The 26,980-nt window shown below is 41.9% G+C and overlaps 1 protein-coding gene across 4 annotated transcripts; it reads right to left on the reverse strand.

Moving 5' to 3' along the window:
• Nucleotides 1–496: 496 nt before the first annotated feature.
• On the reverse strand, nucleotides 497–24,239 carry LOC119653140 (anosmin-1). Of its 4 annotated transcripts, none has more exons than XM_038057674.1 (9): nucleotides 23,908–24,239; nucleotides 2,301–2,459; nucleotides 2,099–2,232; nucleotides 1,741–2,040; nucleotides 1,560–1,678; nucleotides 1,299–1,492; nucleotides 954–1,219; nucleotides 809–875; nucleotides 497–734 (listed from the first exon to the last, which is right to left on the reverse strand). In XM_038057674.1, exons 2-9 carry the CDS (start codon nucleotides 2,457–2,459, stop codon nucleotides 573–575), a joined length of 1,401 nt encoding a protein of 466 aa, XP_037913602.1. In that variant the 5' UTR covers nucleotides 23,908–24,239; the 3' UTR covers nucleotides 497–572. The 4 variants fall into 4 exon arrangements, with proteins under 4 accessions (XP_037913602.1, XP_037913600.1, XP_037913601.1 ...); XM_038057672.1 differs by having other exon boundaries at nucleotides 1,299–1,507; XM_038057673.1 differs by lacking the exon at nucleotides 23,908–24,239 and adding an exon at nucleotides 23,716–23,863 and having other exon boundaries at nucleotides 1,299–1,507.
• Nucleotides 24,240–26,980: the final 2,741 nt, after the last annotated feature.

A 26,980-nucleotide genomic window follows, 5' to 3' on the forward strand; every position in this document is an offset into this window, starting at 1 on the left:
GCAATGCCCTACGGTTATCCCCAAAAGTAGGGAAGATATATGGAGGGGAGCTGCTGAAATACAGTGTAACATCATTGCAATTCATCCGATAGGTGCATCGATTCCTTCATCCTGGATTACGGATTTTTTAAGGAGGTTTATGGGGACATAAAAGGGAACAATAGGTAAGGGAAGACGGGCACAAATGGAAACGTTCTGCTTGTCCGCGGCTACTTATTTACAAGAGTAACTTGTGATATTGGTAGCTGACCCGGTAGGCCATGTCATGATCCGCAATCCATGACACCCACCTGGTCGCATACAGCTCTGCGTTTGTCACTCAGGTCGGTAACCTGGTGCGCCAGAAACTATATAAACATATAATATATACATATATATAAGTCAGTCCCTTCGAGGGTGTGAACGGGATCTTCCCTCCAAGCATAAAATTAATAATACAATTTTGGGGGGAGGGGGAAATTGAAGTTGGTCACTTTAGAAATAAAAAACGTGTAAATTCATAAAATCGGTTTTTATTTAATACTAGCTATTGTATAAATTTAATAATAATAACTGTATAGAAATAATTATAATTAGCATTTAATACTTAAGTTAGGATGAGATTTTTTGAACTTTTCACACTGCGGTGTCACAAATGTCTTTGTTATTTCTTTCCTCCGCACGCTATTCCGGTAGAATACTCGCAAGGTGTATTCTGTATTGAATTTGAGTTTACTAAATATGATTTGGTCCTTCTGGAATTACGAAAAGAGGTATGTAAGAGGAAAGACAATGCATGAGGGATGCAAACTGCATCTATAGTTCTTACCCGTGGACGAACAGCACCATATTCTTTTGTTTCGCAGTCATCTGTCCCGCAACATAGCTCCACAAAACTGCAATGTATATTAGATAACTTAGTTCATTATTAAGCATGTTAACTTCTTGTTGATTTCATTTCAACGAAGACATACCTTCCATTGAAACTGCAGTCACTGGAGACGCGAACTAGCATTCCATACTTTTTACTCGGTTGAAATTGATACCGGATCTCGGCTTCGTCTTCTATCAAAAGCGCATTAGCTTCAGACGGATTCAACAGAACATCAGTCGTAGTATCCAGCATTCTTGATTCATTTGAGGATTTCAGTCTTTTCCTTCCGTTTGTAGAAATAGCCTGAAGTTGTACGTAGTAGAGCGAATCTCGTTGTAAATTCGTTATTTCGTAGGAAGTCTTTGGCTGGAAGAAGAAAGATTTGGCTAGACTTGTAGGAAGCATTTGAAGATGTAAATCAAGGAAGAAAATGCAATTCACAAACCTCTTTCACGTAGTCATGGTACAAATACAGGGAAACATTATCATTAAAATGCCGAGCCCAGGAAATTTTATAACGATCAATGGGCAAGTCTGACTTCGGCGCAGACCAGGTGACCCTCGCTACGACAGTATCATTTGGCCAATATCCTATCGGATATGCTTTCAAATTTTTGGGCGGCCGAGGAGGTTTGGGCTCTGCATCGTGATTTTCTGAAACATTGAAGTCAAGAACAAATTAAATATTTCAGAAAAAGGCATTTACGGTCTGTCAGTCGGAATTCCTCGGAATAGTTTGAGTATCCGCGGTATCCGTATTTGTTGATTGCAGCAACTCGAATTTGATACCACAACCCCAGCTTCAGTTTAATCGAGACAACAGTTCTGAAAGTGATTGAGACCTTTAAAACCAATCTAAAATAATCTCCCTAAAGTTCTCAAATTACTTTTTAATCATTGTGGCATGATCTAAAACTTCTGCCATTTTCTGAAAATTGCACCACTGCCAGGGGCTAAGTTTCCTCTGAGAAAACACATTGCCGACATGCGACCGCGTTTCCACAACGAAAAATACGGGTAACATTTGAGCTTTGTTTTGATGAATTTTCCATGATATTTCACACATTTTCCCATTGCAACGCCTTTCTGATACAGAAATGTTGAACGGAATTGAAGGCAAGTCAGGATCATCTTCTAATCCAACGGCATCCTGGCAAGAATAACCACAGTCTTGTTTGCAACAAACTCTGGAAATATTCCAAGGAATTAGGAAAGGCACAGATACTGCGAAACCAGTTTGCTTACTTTGTTCCTGGACATTCATAGTCGTTTCCTTCCTTACAATCATCTAAACATATTTTTTCTAATATAGAATTTGTACTATTTGGACAGCGTCCTGGTTTTTTAGAGAGTTCTGATAAATTATGTCGACATGTGCACTATAATTAAAAGTATTTCTTTAGAAAAAGCATTGGTCCTTGGGTTTATTATCCATCCAAATATCTACCTTTTCTGATGTCCTTAGTAGACATAGCAGTTCACAGCGTTGTGAGAGTAAATTCTCATCTATTTCGTGTGGCTTTATGTGACCTCTTTTTCGACATTGCACTGAGATTCCTTGTAATACAATTAATGTGTAAACGAGATAAAACCTATCAGGGATCATCTGCAAAGAGAGAAGGTTTCGAAAGACAATTTAGATTAGTACAAAGGCATTCATTCAATCATTATTTAATATTGCTTAGGTGGAAATGAAATACAAGTTGACATTAATTTTGGGATTTACGGTTCCTCAGATATTTAAAATGTTAAGGGTCCTGTAAAAGTTTTCATTGTATCTAATTTAAGCCAGAAAGGGTACTCGCAATAATACTTGGTGAAATTCTAATTGATCTTTCCATGCTTCCTCTGAAACCACTCCCTAATGGCAGAGTTTAGACTGTAACTCCACAGACTTTTTTTGGACATTCTTACCCCTGGGAGAGATATCTATAAGTGGTCTTCCTTTTGACGCTCTTTATCGGCGACGTTGTTGAGGGACTGAATTTTCCATATATTTCCTCGCCTTTTCAACTGTCAAGGTGCCAATCGTTGCTATTCCCAGGATGATGAATTCAGCGTAATCTGTAATAGCAATGAAGGCAGGCGGGACTCCCCACCTATAGTTCGCACTTACTTTTTGTCCAAAATGTATGCTATGTAGTGGCTTTCTTCAAATTAGCTCTACACAGAGCAAGATGGAGCTCAACATCTTGACTATAAGTACGCCGCGGGCCTCATAAGCTTCGCATTATCGTTGCCAGTGCCACTCACTAACTTAGTCCCAAATATCTGGTGGATGGCCTTTCAAATTGATACCTATTCACCTTCACTTTTTGAGAAAAAAGTAGAGGGAGAAAGGCTCCTCTGTTATCTCTTTATATTTAACTATTTCGTTCTCTGCCTCTCCTTCAGAAATCTCCGGGATCGAGGGGAACCACTTTTTTCCCATTCTTTGGCGTGCCCGTGGCTTCGCGACATTTTCCCATTCCGACACTCACTTCTAATATAGAAAAAAAATTACTTTTCAAAATGAACATTTTTAAGGTTTTGTGCAGAACAAAGCCTGCCCTTTTTTCCGAAGGTGGAAATCTTCCAAAGACACTGGTACACATGTGCCAGCGTATGGGATTTTTAGCCACTAAAACCAACCCCTTACTAGTGTCATCTTCCCCGCGGAACCACCACTAAGTATTTCTTCGCGGGGCGAATATGGTTCTAGTCTCTTTCTTTACCAATCTTTCCAGTTCTCCTTTCAGCATTTTCGTAATTATATTTTCTGGTGCTACTATTCCTCCCAATGTCTAGACTCTTCCATTCCTCTGCAAATCTAGGACAAAGGAAGAAAACAGGCTCCGGGTACTCCGGAATACGGTCACAGCTGGGACAGTTAGGTGAGCTGACCAGTTAAAACCTATAAAAGTATTTACCGTAACCGCCATGTCCCGTAAGAAGCTGCGTGACATCATAGTTTATATCCCCATGTATTCTCTACGGCCACACCTTGATGCTGGAAATCAATCTGTGGATTTATCAACCATTTTCTGCCCGTTCCCACTGTTAATGCCACCTGCTTAACGATTCCTCGCTTTCAGCGTTTTTCACGTGCCGATCAGGAGCAAAATCGGGTTCATTATAGATATGTGCCATCTCATCAGCCAAAATGTCGATCAGCATGATTCCAGCTACTGCATAGGCCGCTTCGTCGGGGATGGTTCTATAATCGCAGTACACTCTTAAGGAGGTTTTTCTATAAACCTCGCTCAGCTTTTGGTATTGGCGCTGCGTAGGGCAGTATAAAACTCACCTCTCTAGCTATAAACAATCTACGAGTGCATCGCGGTCCTCAAATATTTGGCATCATCCTTGCTAGGGCCGTCCTAATATTGGACGCTTTGGTGCAAACATGTTGTAAGTGCTGCTGAAATTCAGCCTCGAATCTATCATCACTCCAAGGTCTTGAATTGCTGTTTTTGAAGTGATGATATGTTTCCCCATTCTGATACAGGCAGTGATTTCCTTACACCCCTTTGTCAAAAGAACCACCTCTGTTTTATCCTCCGCTAGTGCAAGACCTGCAACTAGCAGTCACTCCTTTATAGCAGTGATTGCTTTGGATGAATATAATTCTACATCCGCCAGATCTTTTGCAGCAACAATCATCGCTATGTCATCGATGTAACCCACTATCGTGGCCTCGCTAGCAACTGGGATGTTGACTCTAGATGTTCTACAATAGCGGTCTCAGAATAGAGCCCTGTGGAACAGCCGCGGAAACAGTGAATTCTTTATTGTGGTTGGGGGATCCTAACTCCACACCCACATGATGTTGGACCGGACCATGTAGATGTGGGCTTAGGATCCCCCATATCCCAAACAATAATATAGCTTTAGCTTAGCTTAGGTTCAAACTATTGGCGGTTTAACTTAGATATAATTCGCACTCTTATCCTGTTTTTGCAATTATATAAAGAAGCATTTTCCACTTGTTGCCACTTTCGGTCACGCTGCTCCCAGCGCAGAGGTGAGACAGCGTCTGATGCCCTGGACGAAGCCGTGAGCCCTTGTTAATGTATTCTTTAGTTTCATTGTCTATGTTGTACCAAAGCCTTCTATCGGTTTAATAGTTGACGACTAGCGCAGTTAAGTAACTGGGTACATCAATCGCCGCCAATGACCTCCTTATAAGGTTTCAAATGGCCGAGTTGAACGCATTTTGCACGTCAAGGGCAATCACGGCACAATACTTGCTGGCACCACCTCTTCTCTTCATTATATTATCTGCTAAACCAGTGGCCAATTTGATCGCGTCGACGGTTGATCTGGTCGTACGGAAGTCGAATTGTCGGTCTGATAATCCTCCCAGACGCTCAACAACCGGGAGCAATCTGTTGTAGATTATTCACTCCTACATTTTCCCCATAGTGTCCAATAGACATATAGGCCGCCCCTCCGTCCACCTGTCTGTCTGTCTGTCACACGCATTTTTCTCTTAAACGTTTAAAGCGATTGACACCAAAGGGTGTGGTTTGAACTATGAATGCTCACGCATACAGTGAGTTTTATCATTCTACGCCGAATTTAAGGGGGTAGGGTGTTCCCATATAGGTAAAGGGGGAGGGGGGTGTAAATATTTTTTCCATATAGTCATATAAGATATCAAATTAAAGGTCTCGGTTAGTAATTTCCGAAGCCAATCTTAGTTTTGACATTTGCTAGAAAAGTAAAGAGTGCAGGGGTTGAAAGTGATCCTTTCTTTCACGGACCTCAGTCTCAGAAACTTCTCAGCGCAAAAATCTGAACCCCCCTCCCCCTCTTTTAAATATTTTTAATTTTTTAATTCAGAAACTCTCAAAATGATCATGCATGCATTTTTAGCGTTTGTTTCCAGATTGGGCGGGACGTCATGCAAATCAAGTTGTGTACCGCTGATGCTGCGGATTTTTTGTCGCAGTGGAGACTCATTTAGGGAAATTCAGCTGATGGGGGAGCTTATGATGCTGGATTTTTGGTTGCTGGAGGAATTAAGTTGATTTGAGTTTTTCATCCCAACCAAGAGTGGCAACCGGAGATTGCCTAGTTAGTGTGCTTCTTCCAGATAGCTCTTTTTGAAAAATTCTTACCTCAGGAAGATTGACGCATATTTACTTTTACTATTAAACTACATTACTTGTGGTCAAAGGGTAGTATAGTTCCCAGGGTGAAACGTGGATTGGTACCCATTATAGAGCATAAAACCTGGGAAACGCATCATCAACCAACAGCAACAGCTCTACTACCAAACACTATCTCCACCAACACGGGGTGACGGTTGGGAGCTCTTTCTCAACGAAAAGTTGCTAGACGGAGAAGAATGAAGGCGTTCCCCAGGTTGGGGTTGGGTAGGGCTAACAACCCTACACTGAAAAACAATGTTACGAAGCCGCAGAGCTTCCGATAAGACGGACTTTAAAACGACGAAACCGGCAACGACAATGGAATAACGACTTGCGCATTCTCATAAAACGTGCGTACCCTGTACAGAGATGGAGGTGTCAAGCAGCTAGCCGATACCCTGTCTCAATATAGGGCTGATGTAACAGCGTTGCAGGAGATGCCCTTTGACAGGGGCCGAGTAGGTTTCTTAGTCACCCAAAAAATTAAACCTATTGTTATCGGCTTTGAAAACATAAGCGAATGACTATGCACTATAAGTTAATAAGTCTCATAAACGTTCACACCCCTACGGAGGAGACTGTAGAGTCGAAGAAGGATATTTTCTACGAAGGAGGAGAACGAACCCTCCAAGCCTGTGCTAGGTACGATATCAAAATCATACTTGCAGATTTTAACAGCAAGTAGGGGCAGAGCCCGTATTCAGGTGATACGTATGCTCCCATAGCTTATATAGAAATATCAATAATAACGGACTGCGGATTATTCAATAAGCAGTATCTCACGAAATGGTTGTTGGAAGTACCTGGTTTGCGCCGAAGACAACCCACAAACAAAAGTGGGCCTCCAGACGAGACCACTTTCAACCAAACTGTACATGTGATCAAATGCCGTCACCTCTCAGGCATGATAAATGTCAGAACATATAGACGGAAAATATAGACTCAGATAACCATCTCGTTGGCATGGTGCTCCTAGCTTCAATAAAAACACCGCCCAGAATCGACTCTGACAATCAGGTGAGAGCTAACACTGATGCCATCCACAGCACAGCCCTCCGCAACACCTATAAGGGGCAATGGATGCCGTAATAACCGTAGTCAATAAAGATCCTGAATATGAAGCCTCAACAAATGATCTTCACAATCACCTGAAGAGCGTTACCATTGATACGGCCACAAACATACTTGGCCCCAGCCACAATACCGAGCAATGTTGCATTTTCAAAGGACGCGCACACCCGCAGAGTCTTATCATAAACTCCGCGAGCGGAGAAGCGACTTCACAGACGGAAAAGGGAAGTCTCGAAAAGTACAGGGAGCAGCAGCACCAGGCGCGGAAGTTTTATCAACAAGTTAGCAGGATGAAACCTTATACAACTCGATGCTCATCGTGTCGAGACAAAGAGGGAAATTTGAGTTCCGACAGAATGAGCATATTGGAGCCATGGGTTGAGTACTTTGATGAACTACTGAACAACTACAACATCGGCGAGTTGGAGGTCCCACCAACTGAAGACGACGCACAAATACTGTCACCACCAAGTATAGAAGAAACAGTCCGTGGAATCCATAGGTCTAAAAAGGGAAAAGGGAAGTCTCGAAAAGTACAGGGAGCAGCAGCACCAGGCGCGGAAGTTTTATTAACAAGTTAGCAGGATGAAACCTTATACAACTCGATGCTCATCGTGACGAGACAAAGAGGGAAATTTGAGTTCCGACAGAATGAGCATATTGGAGCGATGGGTTGAGTACTTTGATGAACTACTGAACAACTACAACATCGGCGAGTTGGAGGTCCCACCAACTGAAGATGACGCACAAATACTGTCACCACCAAGTATAGAAGAAACAGTCCGTGGAATCCATAGGTCTAAAAATCATAAGTCGCCAGGAGCCGAAGGAATTACAGCCGCATTGTTTAAATATGGAGGCGACCAATTACACCAAGTGGTTCATCAATTTATGCTCAAGATATGGAACAGCGAATCAATCCCTGACGATTAGCAGCATTATCTGTCCCATACAAACAAATGAAGATATCACACAGTGCAGCAATTACAGAGGTATCACATTGCTAAGTACCATCTGTAAGATATTCTCCGCTATCTTACTAAGTCGCATAGCCCAAAACATCATTGGTCCATAACAAAGAGGCTTCACTCCATGCAAATCAGCGACAGACCAGATTTTGTCTCTCTGCGACAAGCGATGGAAAAACTGTTCGAATATGGACATCAGTTGCACCATCTTTTCATCGACTTTAAAGCCACCTATGATAGCAGGGTAAAACGGTACACGGCCATGAGAGAATTCGGTATCCCGACGAAATTGATAAGACTGTTTAGGTTGACCCTGACCAATGTGCAAGGCCAGATAAAAGCAGCAAGATCACTCTCAAGACCATTCGACATCAACAACGGTCTACGACAAGGAGATGCCCTATTATGCGCCCTCTTTAATCTGGTCCTAAAGAAAGTGATCCGTGATGCTGACGTAAATGCGAGGGGTATGATCCTCTTTAAGTCCACCCAACAACTGGCGTATGCTGACGATATCGATATCACGGGAAAAACGTCCCGAGGCGTAAAAACTGCCTTCACCAACCAACCAACAACATCAAACGTCACTGGTCAAACGGGAAGAATGAAGATAGGAGACTACAACTTTGAGACCGTTGATAATTTCACCTATCTAGGGTCGAAAATCACAAACGATAACAATAGAGCCTATTTCAGCTTACAAAAACTGTTTCGCTCGAAACGTCTCACCATAAGTCTCAAAGCTCTTACTGTACAAGAGAATGATCTTGCCAGCCCTCATGTATTCGTTGGAGGCTTGGGTTCGTAGCATGAAAAATTGAGAACTCTTGGTCGCATTCGAGAGAAGAATCCTCTGAAGAATTTTTGGCCCCCTACATGAGAATGGACGATTCCGTAGCCTACATAATGACGAAATCTATGAGCAATGCCATGATTGTCAGGTTGTGGATAAAATCCGGCTCAATAGGTTACGGTGGGCGGGTCACTTAATCCGTATGGATGAGGATGATCCAACCCGGAAAGTCTATAAGGGCAATATCTATGGTTGAAATTGAAGACAAGGCAGACCCTGCCTGAGATGGAACGATGGCGTAGATCAGGACGCCAGACAGCTTTTAGGGATATCGAATTGGTGGACCTCGACGCAAAACCGAGATGTCTGGAGTTCCTTATTAAAGCAGGTCTTGATCGGATACTGGTTGTTGCGCCGTTGATGATGATGATAAGTTAGAATTACTTTTGAATTAAGGCTAGTATTAAGCCAAATGTTAGTCTCTAGGTATAGTTAAGCTGTTAAATATAAGTCTAGTATTAAGTTTAGCCATAAGTTATGTATGACCAAATTAAGAAAAATAAATCGAATGTGTTATCAAAAAAATGTATCTTTGGTATCTTGTTTTCTTTTCCGACTGGTAAGGATGGTAAACACATTGCGTAAATATTATAGCATTTCCCACGTTTGAAAGAAAACATACGTTGGTGAGCATTGAAGAGTGCAAAGTCTTATGTTTATGAATATAGTATGTTTCCTTCAGCAAAAGATAATATTCTCCCTCTTCACAGTTGACCTACCTCATAGATATGTATTTTATAAGTTGCCAGAATTTTCTTTTCCACCCCAAACGGACAAATCGAACAGTGAAAGAAGCTGAAGACTAAATTTCATTGAAGCAATATCAATAAAAGTGTTAGAACGCCAACAACAGATAGTTAATGAACACAATGCCATAAGCCCTTGCAGATCGGAACTGTTAATCTGTTCTGGATTGATAATCCGGTTAATGTGAAGATACTGTCTGATCTGTTTCATCAAGGCCACAATACAGGATAAACAATTCATTAATCATTTGTATGTAGATCGGAAATGCATCTGGAAGCTGGTCGACTTCTATAAAGGCTCTAATCAATAATACATAAACTTTCGCTTGAAGTCATTGTGCTAACCCAGTCCAAGCTGCAGTCATCGATTTCCTGTGATTGTCAGCGATTAGCCCCGCTGTCCATCGCGCATGCATAAAGTCATCACCATTTACCCCGGCAGGAACAGAACCGTCAGCCCATCCATAATGCATCAAACACTTTCTTCGGTAAATATGTATGCACTTTTCCGTTCAGCCAAAACAACTCTTCGGTTTACTGCAAGCTCAGATATCAAAGTGATGAATAAAAACCCTGGAGTGCAGTGATCTCCGCAAGCTCAGATTGCATCATCGTCATCGTCGTCACCATCATCATCAAGACAAAGGGTCGCCTTTCCTCAGATATTTGCATCATATTCGCACTAGCTAGCCACCGCCCCCTGCCAAAGTGCAAATATGCCATTGCTTATCAATTCGCAAAGCGAAGCGGCACCTATCAGCATTTCATTACTCTCTTGCGCTTAGCTCCAAATTTCAGATTGTTTTTTTTACAGGAACTGAGCCCATTGTGGGTGCTAGAACCGTGCATGGGTATGCAAATGTGATCTGCATGCGGCATGGAAAAATTCTTCCGCCACAACCCAGTCTCCAAAATTCTGCAAGTGCTCGCACAATCTAAATAAACTAAACTTTCAGCATCTGAATCTGATGCTCGCCTTCCATTTTCCATAGCGGCTAGGTTAAGCTTCTGGTAGAGCTTTCAGTCTTCAACGTGGGGAGAACCGTTAGTATCTTTGATTCAGTACTTAACCTAAGAAATCTGCAATACAACTCTCTGATTATTCAAGAGCTCTTAAAGCAAAGTATCTAACGATCAATTCAGATGCCCTAGAAAGATGTTTTGTTTCTTACTAAAATTTTCCACATCTCCATGCCCATTCCCAAATTTGAAAGGGGGATCTAGGCCATAACAACAGATCGAAAGCCAAAAACTGATCTTCAGATACTTCATTTGAGTCAAAGAACTGAATTACAAGATTTTCAACTTAAACCACATCCTCTTGCTCGCAGTTGAAATTAGGATGTTTTGGACTCTCCACGAAGTTTTGACCGTAGTGTGGATTGATTGGTCCATCGTCCTTATCACCGCATTTCGCTGAAACAATTAAATTTGGGTATTTCTCTGCTTTTCGTTTCATCTTGTATTCCCGGTAGGATTTTAGCGCCGAGTAGTCACCGCATAGTCGCTCTAGTTCAGCATCAATCTCCTGAGGAGTAGCCTGAACCCCAATTGAGTAGGTTTTCGCAACTCCTTTAAGTTGACGACTGCGCTGCCTCCGCCTGCGACAGTGCGACGCAGAAGACATTTTGGAGGAGGTGGATTGCTGGTAGCTCGGCATGTTTTTGGAATTTTGCTTTTTTAAATTACCTTTTTTGTATAATTTTCACATTCGGCACTAAAACTTAAAGTAATTTTTAGCAGTGTCAGATTTGACGTAAAAATGAGGGTTTCTAAGGTAGAAATTTGATAGGTCGGAGAAGAGGAAGGAATTAGTTGGAGACCAAATGTTTATAAGACAGCAAAGAAAGTACAACTCTGGGTTAATTATAATAACCCCAAAATCAGCATCATCATCATTAACGGCGCAACAACCGGTATTCGGTCTAGGCCTGCCTTAATAAGGAACTCCAGACATCCCAGTTTTGCGCCGAGGTCCACTAATTCGATATCCCTAAAAGCTGTCTCGCGTCCTGACCTACGCCATCGCTCAATCTTAGGCAGGGTCTGCCTCGTCTTCTTTTTCTTCCATAGATATTGCCCTTATAGACTTTCCGGACTGGATCATTCTCATCCCTACGGATTAAGTGCCACGCCCACAGTAATCTATTTTTATTTTATCCACAACCTGACGGTCATGATATCGCTCATAGACATAGAACAACCCCAAGATATGGCATTCTACACGGTTCTATTCTGGTTTGGGACAAAGTTCCGTATTAATCTTAAAATAATCCGCCTCCTTAAAAGTCTTAGACAAGAAGATATACCTTAATCGAATAGGAAAGGAAAGTTCAACAACAACAGTTCCAGTTAACCTTAGTTTTCATCCAATGAGATTCAAGACGCAACTTTACCGGCGGATCGCTAATGATTCGGGTAGACATCAATCGACTCGTAAAAAAGAAGTTGACAATTGCTTCGAGTAAAATAGGCAGTGAATTCCACCAGCGTATCTTTCGAGATAATTTGAAACTGCATTTTGAACGCTTTCAAACCAACCGAACCCGAGGAACAGTTCGGCCTGGATGGCAGTAGCCAGAAACTCTCGAATTTAATCGAACACAGAATCTACCATTGCCCTCCTAACTGGGGAGCACATCCACGCATACATACCACCGCCACCGGTTCAATGAAATGTGCTCCAATTTCTTCCTGGCCTTCTCGAGAAATTTGCACTCTTCCTCAACTGTTTTTCTCTGCACTATGTATTTCTAAGGTGTCCCACTTGTCGGCTGTGTCCACTTCCGCCTTCTAATCAGCATATCTACAGGTATCTAGCTCGTGTGTCAACAAAATTCTTCATTCACGACTGTGTTGGACCAGAGCACTCCGATAATGTGGTAGAAAATGAAGCTTTGGAAATTAAAGATAATAGTATAGCACAGAGAGAACATTGGTGAGAAAAAACCCTGTTGATGTTTATGTTGAGAAGTGCTCTGAGGTAGACGGGATAGCAACCCTGTCGACTGAATCAAAACCAAGTGCTCGAGGAGAGCCTACACATGGTGGCCCCGGGAGACACTACACTGACTTTGACTTGCTGGTCGTGATGCAATAGGTGTTCCAAGGCTTAATTAGGGCAATTAGACCTGAGTCTGCACGGGGTTCACTTGCAGTAGCTTTGGTCATAAAACCTCGCCATAGGTTATCTAGTACCATTGGAACCTGGATTACACTATGAATTCATATGCCTCAGGGGAATTTCTGTGACTTGTGGTAGTTTCATAGGGGTTGCGGTTAAATCCATGCGGAGAAAAGAATTTCGGGCCTCAAACATGGAGTTTCCCTTACAACTATTAACTTAAAACCACCATTTATGTTGAAACAACGGCAAAGACAACTTTGCCAAGATAGGCAAATTAATTAAAACATTCAATGCTCTACATGTTAATGCGGAAAGAAAAAGTGCGATGATCCGTCAGAATGAGAACCTTGATTTTGTTAATATGCTTGCCTCCTTCTCTAAATCCAGACCTATTTAGCCCAAGTTCATGATTTGATGATAAAACAAGTAGATATCATCAACATAGTCTTAGGAAGGGACAGCGCCGTCGAAAAAAAGAAACTCTGCCGGACTTTTCGCAAATTTAACACGATGTCCCACGTTGCACTTTACACTTTGATGACAACTATCAGTTTGTCTAAAATACCGCCCCCCACACCGATGAAGAGCTGATGAAGCGGAGGTCTAAAATCCGCACGCTACTCCACAATGATCCGATGCCTTCGATCGTACCGTCCGGACTGTTCCGAGGGTCCTTGCACTGCCCCATTAGGCTGAAGAATATCGTCATTGAGTACAAACCATTAATGGCCGTCTGAGTGTCGGGCAAAATGGCTATGTATCATACCCCAGTTACCGGCAAGCTTCCAGTATAAAAAGTACTTCCGCCTGGAATACACTGACGAATACTGGAGATCGTATAATTCGGCTACACTGTGTGTATCTAAAAAAATCCACCGACTCCACAAACTATCTTTGATCTACCGGCGAAGAACTATCGTCCTTAAGTAGTTGTCCAGCACGTCTTCCAGGGTTTTTGAAATGAGAGAGGTGAAGCTGTTTGGCCGAAAACTCGCGCCTGTTCACTCTTGATATGAAAAGCATGCACGATATCTCCAGGAGGGCGGTACGCATCCGAAGGAAATGGAGCCATGGTAAATTTCTACAAGTCACACACAGCTCTTTCTTGCTGTTTCTGAAGCAGAGAGACTTATGTATATGTGGAGCTTGTAGCCCAGCTGATTTCATCCTCGATAATTACCGAATTGATAATCTCACAAGACTGTAGCTGTATACCCTCTGAGCAAAGCTCTGGCCCACATTCCTCCTCGTTGGCGGGGAAGTGTGTACGGACCCGCAGTTCCAGGGTCTCACCAAAATATTCCGCTCATGATGGGATGGGCTCGTATGTTCCTTGGCCAGAATCTTAGAGTGCTTTCTACATTTCGTTTCGTCTTTGATACCTGTATCAAGGATCCACTGCTTTTTGCAGAGAGAATTTTCGGTGCCGAAGTAAGTGTCATATTGGACTTCTGATGAGAGCTTCTCTTGCTCATGTGGTGTTGAATTAGTATATTCTGATAAGCTTTGGGGTAGTAGACATTAATCCACTTTAGTATTAATACTAACAACTTTAGTAAGCGGCTTTGTGACCTCGATTTATTACTATAGTATTCTATAGGAGCTCTACAACTGGCACGCAACCATGAGCTACCAGTTTTTAGGATAAAGATGAGCACACTTCAATGGAAAACTGCTGAGGTCACAGTCTATGAAGTATGTAGGTCCGGCAAAGTTACTGTTAGAACCGAGGGCTACCTAACTAGCTACCTAACTAACCCTGACGATCATGCTATGGTAACATGGTGGTCCTGTTCGAGACTGTCACTAAGCGCATTTATCGGTAACATCAACCAAAGCACCGACGATAGTAATCTCAGTAACCAACTTCTAGATGGAGCCAAGTGGAAATATCAGATTAGTCTATATCATTGATCTTACCATTCTAAGAATGCCTAATTATTAGAAGTGTAATGTCAATGTCAATATCAAATATATAGCATAATGCGGCAATCCACAAACAATTCTGGAGTAGTTCTGGAATGTTTTTTTTCTCAGAGCTTTCGCACCCTGATTTCGGCTAGCAAAGTTCGGGTGTCCGGATAGCTCAAGTGGTTAGAGCGTTAGACTGTCGTAACGGAAGGTCGCGGTTCAAATCTGTTATCGTGACTGGATGTCGGATACCAATTCACTCAGCTGTGAATGAGTACCTGAGTCAAATCAGGATAATAATCTTGGGCGTCCGCAATGCTGACCACATTGCCTCCTAGAGCGTGCTCTAGTGTCCCATTACGATCTTGAATGAACTGTTCTAATACACTTCAAGACCCCGATCCAATTGGATTGTTGTACCAACGATTATTATTATTATGCCGAGTCGTCACAATCGCGGTGGATGCTGGATTTTATCTAATACTAGGGCTAAGTGCCAAGCATTTAGGCTCGGATGATCCTACCTACTTAAGAGATTATTATTATTATTAAACTTCCTGGAGAAGCGATTTTCAGTGAAAGGGCAAGAACAGACTCTTCTGAATTTATTAAAGGGAACACATTTATTCGGAGGGCCAAAATAAAAAACGGTTCATCCAAAATAGTCTCCATATGAAGCTACACATTTTCCCATATTTCAGGCCCAAGCAAATCTTTATTGTTTTGAGGCAAACCATTCAAACCAGTTTTCGGCGTTTTGATAATTTTGGAAGTGTTGCTCATCGAGAATATAGCCGATCGATGAAACCAAATGGTAATCAAAAAGAGGAAGATCCTCTTCTGTATTCTTTAAAAATTAAATTATTTTTCTGTGTCGTCTGTCACTTTCTTGTCATTCTTCGATCAGTGCATTATTGGAACTGATCATTGATAACTAAGAGCAATAACCGTATCACCAGGTTTTAAAACCTCTGGCACTACACTTTTGTGGCACAAAGCGCTGCTTTCTTTCTGAAACGATTTGGTTTTTCTTTCGATGTGGGCGGTTGGTCTGAATCAACCGATTCTTCGGATTTTCAAAACCTACCCGCTTGTGCCGATAAAGCAGCGTTTGAGGAATAGTTCCCGCTTTCCAGTTTCCATTTTCGATTTTCAAGTGTTTTCCGGTTTGTGTCATATCTTAATCCAGTAACGATTGCAATTAGAAACCTTCAATTTTTCTGGTCTTCTTGAACGTTCACGGACTATTCTGATGACATCACTACATCATGGCTCATAGCCGAAATGATCTTAGAACAAGTTTTTAGCTATCCTATAATGGTTTTCGAATTCAATTGTGATTTCAGAGAAACGAAGATTTTTGTTATTTTGTCCTAAATGGACGGAGGTGAGGATCAGCCAGGTATTTTACTGACAAAGTAATTCCCAAAACCGAACAAAAGAAAATTTTGTGGAGAAATCAGATAATTTCAAGTTTTTATTTTCTGAATTTCCCCAGAAGAGCAGTCTTGAAACAACGGAGGAATCACTAAATCATCTGATTATTTTTCATTCGCTATCTGGCCAAGGAACCAACTTTCCGGGAGCGGGGATTACCAAATGTACATCTACCGGGGGAATAAATACTTTCCTCGCACTGTTATTCTGGCTTTTCTTATCCGGTGCTGCTGATCAAGATGTGGGTGACCGATAACATGTATCCAAAGTTGTCCAAAAATTGATGACCGGTTTTCTTGGGGAAGGCCGGCCACTTTCTGCGGATAATTATTAGAATAGCACGGTGTTGGCTGCAACTCTCTATTTTTATCTTTAAATTTGTCCTCGTTGTCATTTTTTAAACAAATTAATTTTTTGAAATTGGATATGCGTTCCGTATCTAAACAGTACAAGATCCAGTTTTGCTGTTTTGCCCAGAATCTGGAAACGCGGCTATCTTGATAACAACTTCAAGTTGGGGTTATTCAGCACCAACACTGTGCTACTATATGAAAACAGCAAATTGGAAAATACCGGCCGTTGTCCCTCGATAGTTTAAAGCTTTCATTGTCCCTTATCAGCTACATGTCATTGGCATATTCTGATCTGCAGCAATATTCTAGATGCGGCATGAAGAACTATGTCGATCTGCGGACCATATATCCGCAGACGTGTTGATCAGATGGGATAGGTCATACATAGAGGAATAACATGATTCCATCACCACCTACGTCATACAATGAAAATTACTTCTTCACTGTGGTTAAGGGAAAGATCATCTTAAAAGCTTCTCCTGAAGTTAAAGTACATAACCAGAAAGAACCTCTTCAATCGTCGATCCTCCAATTGCTTTTGATATAACTGCTCAGTCCTCGAAAGATTCTCTCCGAATGATTCCTTCAAATAATCCCAGGAAATAGTTCCTTAATTATAGAGAGCCTTTATAAGGCTGGTAGATTTCCACGAGATGGTACAGTCGCCTATTCTGTTGACGGTTTCAATCGTCGATTTGCATGTCTTAGTCTCTTCATCAAATTGGGCATCATACAATAGACCTATCAACGTGATCCTTCTGTAGTTAATGAGAGGGCATATTCAGTGCATTCCTGCTTCCCTCCTGAAAACTCAACGGTTGAAGTCCTCGTATGGGGGGATTGATACCGTTAAAACATCTGCAGGAGAATTCGGGGTGCAAGGGGTCGACCCTAAGATCAAGCCCTCGAAATATTTCAGGTTGATTAGAAGTCTCCGAAGGCTCCGACAGAAAGTATAATCTCTGTCAAATCTCGTTACTGAATCGAATGTTTCTCCAAAGTTGATTGATATCCGTGCTCCGAATAAAGTCTGTTGCTAAGGCTCTACTGTTATATATTTGGATACTCCGTCGCAGTTTCTCTTCAATTTGAAGGTTCATCTGTAATTGACAACTTGTTGATTAGAGGCGGTTAGGGCCAGACCCTAAGTTTGAGAAGCGATAAGTGACACAAACTTGTCTTCCATTGTGACTTTCCATTTCTCTACCCCCTTAAAATGACTTATAATAGATTTGCCTCAGCATATCTTTTTGTAGTTTCTGCATTTGAGATTGCAACCCCTCTGAATCTATTATTAACATCAGCCAATGCAGCCAAGGTGGGTTCCCCGTTTCTTTTTCGGGCTCTCCAGATTCATTTTTCAATATGGACTCGTTCGCTTTGCCGGTTTCGAGCGCTGGCCTTGAAGAAGAGTCTACCAGATTTGTAAAGGGAAACGAAGTGACAATATTGCCGGCATTAACGTGAATGGCGAGCTCATGCTGAGGGGGAGAAAGAAATGCAGTCTAGGAGATCAAAAAGAGCATGGCGGGGCTCAGGCCTTGGATGTCATCTATGTGACATGGAATGACTTGCAAAATGTTCAAAAACGTTTGGATGGTCATCCCATCTCATGTCCAATATAACATATGGGAGAACCATTTTCCAGCTTCCTGGAAGACTGCCAGCGTTGCTGTACTCCTAAAGGCACCAGAGAAGGATAAAAGTAATCTTCGCACTGTATCTATTTTTCCGCCTTTGACAAGGTTCATAAAAAATTATGCTCCAGCGGCTGGGTTTGAAAACATCATCTGCGTCAGATTGGCAGTACGGCTTCCGAACTGGCAGGTCCAGGACTACACCTTGTGTTAGCACATGCGTCCTTGGAAACTTTATGGATTTCAAAGGCGCATGTTATTACCAAACTTGATCATTCTAAGCCTTACCAGAAGTTATTTGGTACAATGGGAGCCGGGATAGCCCCCTAAGCTCATATGTTTCAGGAGAATTCTTGGGGCATGTGTTCCCTGCCTGGTTATTTGTGGTTAGCCCCTTAGTGGGAGTTTCATGGGAATTGTGGTTATGTCCACATCGAGGACAGAGATCTTCGGATGTCAAGGGTGGAGCTGCGGTTACAACTCGGGTGCCATACTTCTTAGTTCGGTAAAGATATAAGCATATTACGCATCCACCGGTATGAATGTTGAGCCATGCACTCAGTATAGACTGGTACCATTGTTGATTGTCACAGCGAGGACCTCACTGTGGTCACAAAATCCATCCATGTCTCAAGAAGACCATGGGTTGAGTCCCCTTTTAAGTCGAGGGCGTTAGTAACGTAGTGTGCTGCTTGATTCCGGATTTTAGATGCGAGATAACAGATGAGAAATGAGTTTCGTATTGTCCCCTCAGGCGGATTGCTTCAAAAAAGCTGGCAAGCTTTCTTATTCCTTCTTTGAAACATTCGCATAGCCGAATTTTCACACGTTTTTCTAGTTGAATACGCGCAATTAGTAGACGCTGCTTGGTCACTTTGCTCTAGCTACAACGAAATCCTCTCCTTTCATCAGTTTGTTTGGCTGTCTGAGTTGTGAGTTTGGTGTTGACGCTGTCCACCCATACATTTTTGAGAAATTTCCTGTATCATAGATCTTTGTTGTTAGCTTTTATTTTGATGCAGCCTAATCCATAGGCGATTTGTGCAGGTATGAGCTTTGTGAACCGATTGGAAGTGCAGAACTGTTCAGAGTGGCTGATCATGTGGTCAGCGTCCTCCTAATTTCAAGTCCTTAATTTAACTAGAAATTATTACGTTTATCTTTTGACTGCCTAAATGCGAAAAAGTGGTTGGTAGGTTTATGGGAAAAACCCGCTAGAACCTTTCCGCACGAGCACGAGCAATGATGTACCTCTGCATGGTTCGAAGCAGACTATGTCAGGGTCCTAGGACATCAAGGTGAGCCGTGAGGTACAATACCTGACAAAATTATCGAAACTATAACCATCCACTGCAGCTAAAAAATTTCCTTGATTTCACCTTTTTCTCCTCCTATTTCCGTTTAATTGTCAACTTAGTGGTGATATTGTGCCGCGGCGTCAACAACGTCTCTGCCTCCGATGTTACGGGGTAGGTTCATTGCATTGCAGACTTTGTGTGATACACTCAGAATCGGGTATCCGCGATGGACGTTTTCTAGATCGATCTTTATCTACGGCCATGTTCCGAATGAACAGGTGGGTGAAAAATCTGACGCCAGCAGGTGTCATGGGGCAAGGATTTGGAGCTCGCAATGAGGGCATCGGACATATACTTCATGTTGCGGACACCTTGCACTTGTGAATACATCATTCATCAAACGATTGACTCATCTTTCTACATTTTATAATGGGAACAATAAAACTCAAATCTACTATATTCTCACGACTGCCAAGTCGTTCCCTATGAGACTATTGCACCTCAACATCGACCGTTGATTGGTGTCTTGACAGTGAAACCATCAATAAAACAGCGTAAGGGACGCACTGTTCCACCGTGACTTACATGGTGGCGATTTCATCATCATCATCAACGGCGCAACAACCGGTATCCGGTCTAGGCCTGCCTTAATAAGGAACTCCAGACATCCCGGTTTTGCGCCGAGGTCCACCAATTCGATATCCCTAAAAGCTGTCTGGCGTCCTGGCCCACGCCATCGCCCCATCTTAGGCAGGGTCTGCCTCGTCTTCTTTTCCTGGTGGCGATTTCGTCAGACGAAAGAAGAAATTGTCTCACTTATGCAATTATCAACCATTACGAATGTCAAAGAATCGTGGAACCTAGTTAAAGACACGATCCACAAAACGGTAACCAGGTAAGCAGAGATACTTGGCTTAGGAATGACGATGTTGAAATGAAAGTCGGTAAAAAGAAACGCCTCTATCACAAGTTTCTCGACGAAGAAACGCTGGCCAATTGGCAAATTTATAAGAATGCTAACCGGGAAGCAAAGGAAGCGATCACAGTTACCCGAGTGGCAAATTACACAGATCTTTACGATAAACTAGACACTCAGGATGGCGAGAAAAATTTGTATCGATTTGTCAAAAGCTGACACCAACGCACACTGGATATTGAATATTTGTGTTGCATTAAGAATGGTACTTTGCTTACCGACGAATGAGCCGCGGTGAATGATGACGAAAATATTTCGAGCAGTTTTCAGCTGAAGAATTTGTTCGTCCTCTGCTTCCAGAAGCATTGCCGACATTTGCAGCAATTCTATCTGTCAGCGTAAGTGAAGTCAAGGAAGCAATAAAACGAATGATATCAGGGAAAGCAACAGGACCTGAAGTCATGCATCTGACTCAGTGAATTCTTTAATCGGGTTATTGAGGAAGGTTAGAACACCATCTGACTGGCAAGAAAGTACCACAATTCCAATATGAAAAAACAAATGTAGTCCAGCAAAGTATTCAAATTACCTTCCGATCCCGATGAAACAGGCACTGTCATTGTCAGTGGCAGTGACTTACCTAGCACTGAGCGATTTAAATATCTGGAGTCAATGCTATCAGCCAAAGGAGAACTGTGTTATGAAATTGTTTCACGCATTAGGGCGATCTGAAGGAAGTGGCATTCCATAACTGAATAAATTTCCCACAATGTCGTCCGCCCTGTCGCTCTCTATGGTTCCGAGTGTTGGCTGAATATAAAAGATAATGAACAGCGTCTCGCGGTAATAGGGACGAAGACCTTGCGTTAAACTAGTGGCATAACACGCCTTGATCACATCCGAAATGAGAATACCCGCAATCGATATGGGGTTACACCAATTGTGGAAAAATTGCGAGAGAGGCTTCTTCAATGGTATGGGCACGTAATTCACGCGAACGGGAATTCACTTGCCAAGATTTTTCTGAATATCAAAGTCGGTGGTAATCGATCAAACCGGCCGAAGCAACGGAGACTGCATACACTGAACGATGATCTGAAAGCCTCGCGACTTCATCCATATCAGGCCTTTGATAGAATAAAATGGCAAAACCGATCAGGACGAGCAGCCCCGCTTGTGAACGGAATAAAAGCTTTTATTATCCCTCGAGAAATGCGATTTCAGCAGCAGTTTTATACGTCATAGGAATTTGGACAGCAGATTGCCCTTCAAATCACCAACTCAAGCATGGGATTCTTGCGGAATTCTTAGGTAAGTCTGTCTCTGTGATAGGTTGGATGTGCGGAATGTGCGTAGTGATGCTCTTTCCAACCCCTTGGTCCAACTCGACAACCCTTCTGCTTTCCGGACAGAATGTTGTTGGTTTCCAGGTGAGCATTGACTCCTCCGCTAATAATGGATGTCATAGATTTGTAAAGGGTTAGTAACCAAATAATCGGCCTGCACCGTCTCCTTCCTAAGAATAAGATAGGTAACCTCCAAAATGAGAATAGTTGGAAATTTCTCGGGTCGGCTAATGGCCTGATTATTTCATATGCTAATCGATTGTGTACACCGGTAACACCCGATTCAAATCAGGGCCCCTCCAGCTCTTTGAGCTGTTTATGGCTCATCAAATCGCTTCCTCGGTAACTTCAGCAAAATTCATACCCAACAAGGTGGCATGGCGGGTGTCTTCAGCAGTAACCCATTTAGCATGCTGGACAGATAATCCTCAAAGTCCACCCCCCAATATTCTTTTGCTTCCCTTAGCGAAAACTGCCCCACCTGGATGGTCTTTGGAGATTCGTTGAGTTTTTTGAAAAATCTCTACAGGTTTCTCGCCTACATTGCATTCTGAAGACGTCTGAAGAGCCACCATTCCGTCGCAACCGATTGCATACCACAGAAAGTTTCTGCTTATCGTGTACAAAATGTCAACTAAGGGTATATCACTGGGGATAGTATATTATTATCATTAATAAGCTTATTAGCAAGGAAAATAGACGCAATTCGCAAAGGCGGTTGGGAAGTGGCAGCTGCAGTCTTTTACCTACCACCTCGCTCACCCCCGGGAATGCTACCCTACTTAATATTAAAAAAAATATGCATTCGTCACAAACACTGATAAATATCATATTATGCCTCCAGATTAAATAACTTTATAAGTATCGGAAAATCATTTGACGTCTGTTTACATGAATTCCGATAGCAATACCACAATACCGCGTTCCTCATAAGCATCGATAATTACTTCTGATTTCATGTAAGAATAATCGCAAAAATTATGATCTTTTTACGAACGTCTACAATACTTTCAGAATTTCTACTGAATTTCGTCATCTAAATATCAGCTCGTGATATGATATATCCAACTGAGAAACGGAAACAGGTAATCAAATAAATAAAGCTGTAAACCCCGAAAGAAAATTCACAATTACGAGTAGAAATGTGGAAAGAGACATACAAACAATATTCATCTCTCAGTGTTTAGTTAACAAATGTGACAAAATTTTGAATTCTTCGAAAAGTGAAATTAAAGTGTGTCCCCAAACTACTGAGACCCGTGTCATTCCATACTAGGATCATAAAAAATTCAGCCCATTTACATGAAAAAAATTGTCACATCCCTTGAAGGAAGGGTCTTTCTTTGGCGTGAATTATTAGTGAAAAAATCTTATGCGAAAAGTTAGTATCTTTATATTGTTACTTTCTTTTAATGACAAAGAGACTTTAAACTAGAGAAAGACCCCATTTTTAGCTCCCATCGGCAATTGCACTGCTAATATGATCCGGCGTCTTGGTCATTTGTTCAATGACAAACTAAGACCCAATTTCCACAATAATAGATAAAAGACAAGAAAAGGTTTCTATAGATCCAAGGAAGTCACTAATTTCAAATATTCATATTGCAATGTATGCACCCTATCTAAACTTTCCTGAAATGCATATTTCTCCAATCTTGCAGTTGTATATCGAAAAATCAATCGAAAATCTGCATAAAGTTATTGAAACATGATCTTCATTGACCGAATAAACAATAACATAATTATTCTGTGGAGACACACCTTTTTGAATACAAGATAAACGAAAGTTAATTTAACAGAATAAACTCGTAAGGCTTGCGAATACATACATGCGCCACACATAAAGAATGAATTTACACTGATATGCACCTGAATGCATCCAATTGGGAAAACTGCAACCCACAGCACCAAATGCATATACGAATCACTGTTTTGGAGACATGCTCCGCATGCAACAGAACACTTTATTTTGTCCCATTTGCCATGCAATCTGAAACGCACGAGTAACGATCGACGCATTTGCGCTCCCCCAAGATTTAGCGCATCATAATCGACGCAACTTACATTCTATTATCATCAACGACCACCAAATTGATTATTTATTGGCTAAAGATCAAGTGCACTGGCGTCTAAACTGTGATATTTGAATGGAGTATCTCGGGCTCAGCTAATAGCAGCAACTGGGTCACTTTTTGAAAATATTGAAAGTCAACAACTTGCACTTCAATGCACATCTGATTTAGGAAATTCGCTTACCGATACTGATACTGAATAACTTAGATTATCTCTATTGGATGAAAGACACTCGGAAGGTGGCAAGATTGAAACGGTGGAGCACTACGCGCAGCCGAAAGTACTATAATTTGCTGAATGAACGTTACGTGCTTGTAATGTAGTGAATGAATTTACTCAAAAGAAAGATCTTTAAGCGTAGCTGATCGATCGCGATCCAAATGAAGACTGAACTCTGGGCAGTCCTTTTCGCAGCAAATTATCTTAGAAGACTCGATGGAATGTTAAATGCTACAAGAAGTAAAAGGTTCAAGCTTGGAAACTGCATCGATCTGCGACCGGGCATGCCGGCGAAGATGGAGATACTCTGGCCACTGGACTCACTGGATTTCCACTATGCTTCACCCTCATGTTCACATACCTTCATACATCGGCATTCAACCTGAGGCTCAATGTCGATGCACATTCATTACCTTCCTCCGCGATTCAACAGATCTTAAAGTAACTACTTTTCGCCAAAAGCTCCAGAGCCACACGATCGATCACATTATCACCTCGTCGGGTTCCACCTGTGCGTTTTGTTCTGACCGAGCCCATTAGCTCCAGTCAAGCATAGTGGGCTCCAGTCAGCTCGATCTTCTCAACCAGTTCAGTCAGATACAACTTCTTCCAGCCCATCTCCGATAGTTCCTCAGAACTGGCTCTAATGAGAGCCGACGGGTCTGCGAAAATTTCTTTACATTTTTCTCCGTCGTCGCACGCACAATGAAAAATTCTAGTGTGATTGGAAACGATCATCTGATTATCTGGCCTCGGCGGATTCTTGCTGAAGTGACTTCAAAAAAGTGTAATAGGCTGAAAAGTGATTTTAGCGTTTTTCCTTCGCTCGTTTGCATGCACAGCAAAGATTTTCTCCGCCGAAGCACACGCGCAATGCATCGTCTAAGTGGCTACAAGATGCACTTAACGATGCAATCAGCACCAGCAATGGAAACATTCAGTTTTTTTGCATTCTTCAGTAAATTTTCACAGATCGGCAGAATTAAAAATAGATTGCAATTTATGGCCGATTATAAGATGTCGGAAAGATGATTCTTTTCTGGAAAAGTATTTTATGGGGATTTCGGTCCGGGAACATATAAAACATGTACATATTATTGTCCATAATGCAGCACTAGAAACTAGTAGGTTTAATCTTTGGAAATTATGAGATAAAAACCAAAACTCTACTAACTAACAACCACTAAATGAACAATGAAAAGTTTCAATCCAAATTCATTGCTTTATTGGGAAGCGGGGTAGAGTGCATTTCAATACAAAGTACCAGACTTCTGTCTTAGACAGACTACCAAGTCAAACGCCCTATGTTGCGTGTAGGACACTAACCGTGTAACACAGACCAGGCCTATCAAGTGTAGAAGCGGAACCCTTAAGAATGCCTTGAGTGTAACGTCCCACTCTCTTCCACATGTCTTTGCTCTGCAGCAAAGCCTGAGTTATGGTGTCCATACTCCCTTTCGGACATCATACATCGATATCTAGAGAAATCGGATACAAGAAAGCGGAATTTTCGAAGGAAAAGGGGAACACCGGTGAGATCCACATTGGATGCAACAGACTTTTCATATCATACTACACTTACAAACTTATCTGTGACAAAAGATGTCTAGTCCTTCTGAAAATCCATGTTGGGATCTTAAGAAAAACCCTGAACATCTGGGTTTTTCGGTTGGGCACTACAGTCCCCCTTCCTCCTCTCTCTCTGATCATCATCATCATCAACGGCGCAACAACCGATATCCGGTCTGGGCCTGCCTTAATAAGAAACTCCAGACATCCCGGTTTTGCGCCGAGGTCCACCAATTCGATATCCCTAAAAACTGTCTGGCTTCCTGACCTACGCCATTGCTCCATCTTAGGCAGGGTATGCCTCGTCTTCTCTTTCTACCATAGATATTGCCCTTATAGACTTTCCCGGCTGGATCATCCTCATCCATACGGACTAAGTGACCCGCCCACTGTAACTTATTGAACCGGATTTTATCCAGAACCTGACGGTCATGGTATCGCTCATAGATTTCGTCGTTATGTAGGTTACGGAATCGTCCATCCTCATGTAGGTGGCCAAAAATTCTTCGGAGGATTCTTCTCTCGAACACGACCAAGATACCTTTAGATACCCAACTGTTTCTCAGCCCTTTTCTCTAAAAAAGTTTACTGCTGTTTGCCTGTGTGCCTGCGCCCCTGGTACGGATAATATAATATCACTTATCAGCATATACGGTGGCTAGCATCGGAAACATTCTTTGCGCCGCTACAGGGGCTTAGCCTCAACTGGTACAAGTTGAGTCCTCCTAAGGACTAGTCTATTATTCGGATGGTACCCATCCCAAAAACACTTAAGGGGGTCATCCCGTGTGTCGGGTTGGAGAAATCGATTTTTTTTTTTTTTGCATCAATTGAATTATAGCGGAGAATATGTGGGCAAAGGGATTTTCCAATATTCCGAGTCGTTCAGAAATTACAGGGTTAAACAGGTAAGGAGTTTGCAGCCGTGGATAGAGTACTCGATGAGAAAGAGCATCGAATCTTTTTTTACCTGTTAGTTTTTTACCTGTTAGTTTTTTACCTGAGCCTTATAAATTCGCACACAGGTATAAATATAAAAAGGTGGAAAACCAATCAATTGTCTAAACTTATTTGCTGTTTGGAATAAAAAGGATAATCCAGTCTAGAGTGAGCACTGAAAGGCGTTCAAGTTATACTCAATTATATTTTGGTGTAAGTATTGTGCTGTTTGTGTGTTCAGTGATTTTTTTAAATGGATCGTACGAAGGGAGATCGCTTTAACGTTCAACGTCATGCTCGCACTAAATAACGAGTATTTCATGTGAATCGATAGTTATCAAAAAAGAAAAAGGACTTCGCATCAACATCAGCAAAGAAACTTTTAGCAAGCATGAACATGGATGTTCCAATTGCGACAAGTTTTGTATATTATATATTGGATTTTGCTGAAGTTTTCTTCGGTATTTCTGCGAATTTCTGCAAATAATAAAATATACGTGGGAGTAAAAGAGGAATGCGTAGGACATAT

Source organism: Hermetia illucens, chromosome 3, assembly GCF_905115235.1.
Source record: "Hermetia illucens chromosome 3, iHerIll2.2.curated.20191125, whole genome shotgun sequence".
Classification (NCBI taxonomy): domain Eukaryota; kingdom Metazoa; phylum Arthropoda; class Insecta; order Diptera; family Stratiomyidae; genus Hermetia; species Hermetia illucens.

Bases quoted from the DNA above. Each gene is read 5' to 3' on its own strand.
- LOC119653140 (XM_038057672.1), bottom strand. From the start codon at position 2,459: ATGATCCCTGATAGGTTTTATCTCGTTTACACATTAATTGTATTACAA. The intron at 2,233-2,300 runs GTAGATATTTGG...TTTTAATTATAG, and splicing joins TACTAAGGACATCAGAAAAG to TGCACATGTCGACATAATTT. The intron at 1,508-1,559 runs GTAAATGCCTTT...TCAATGTTTCAG, and splicing joins GGAATTCCGACTGACAGACC to AAAATCACGATGCAGAGCCC.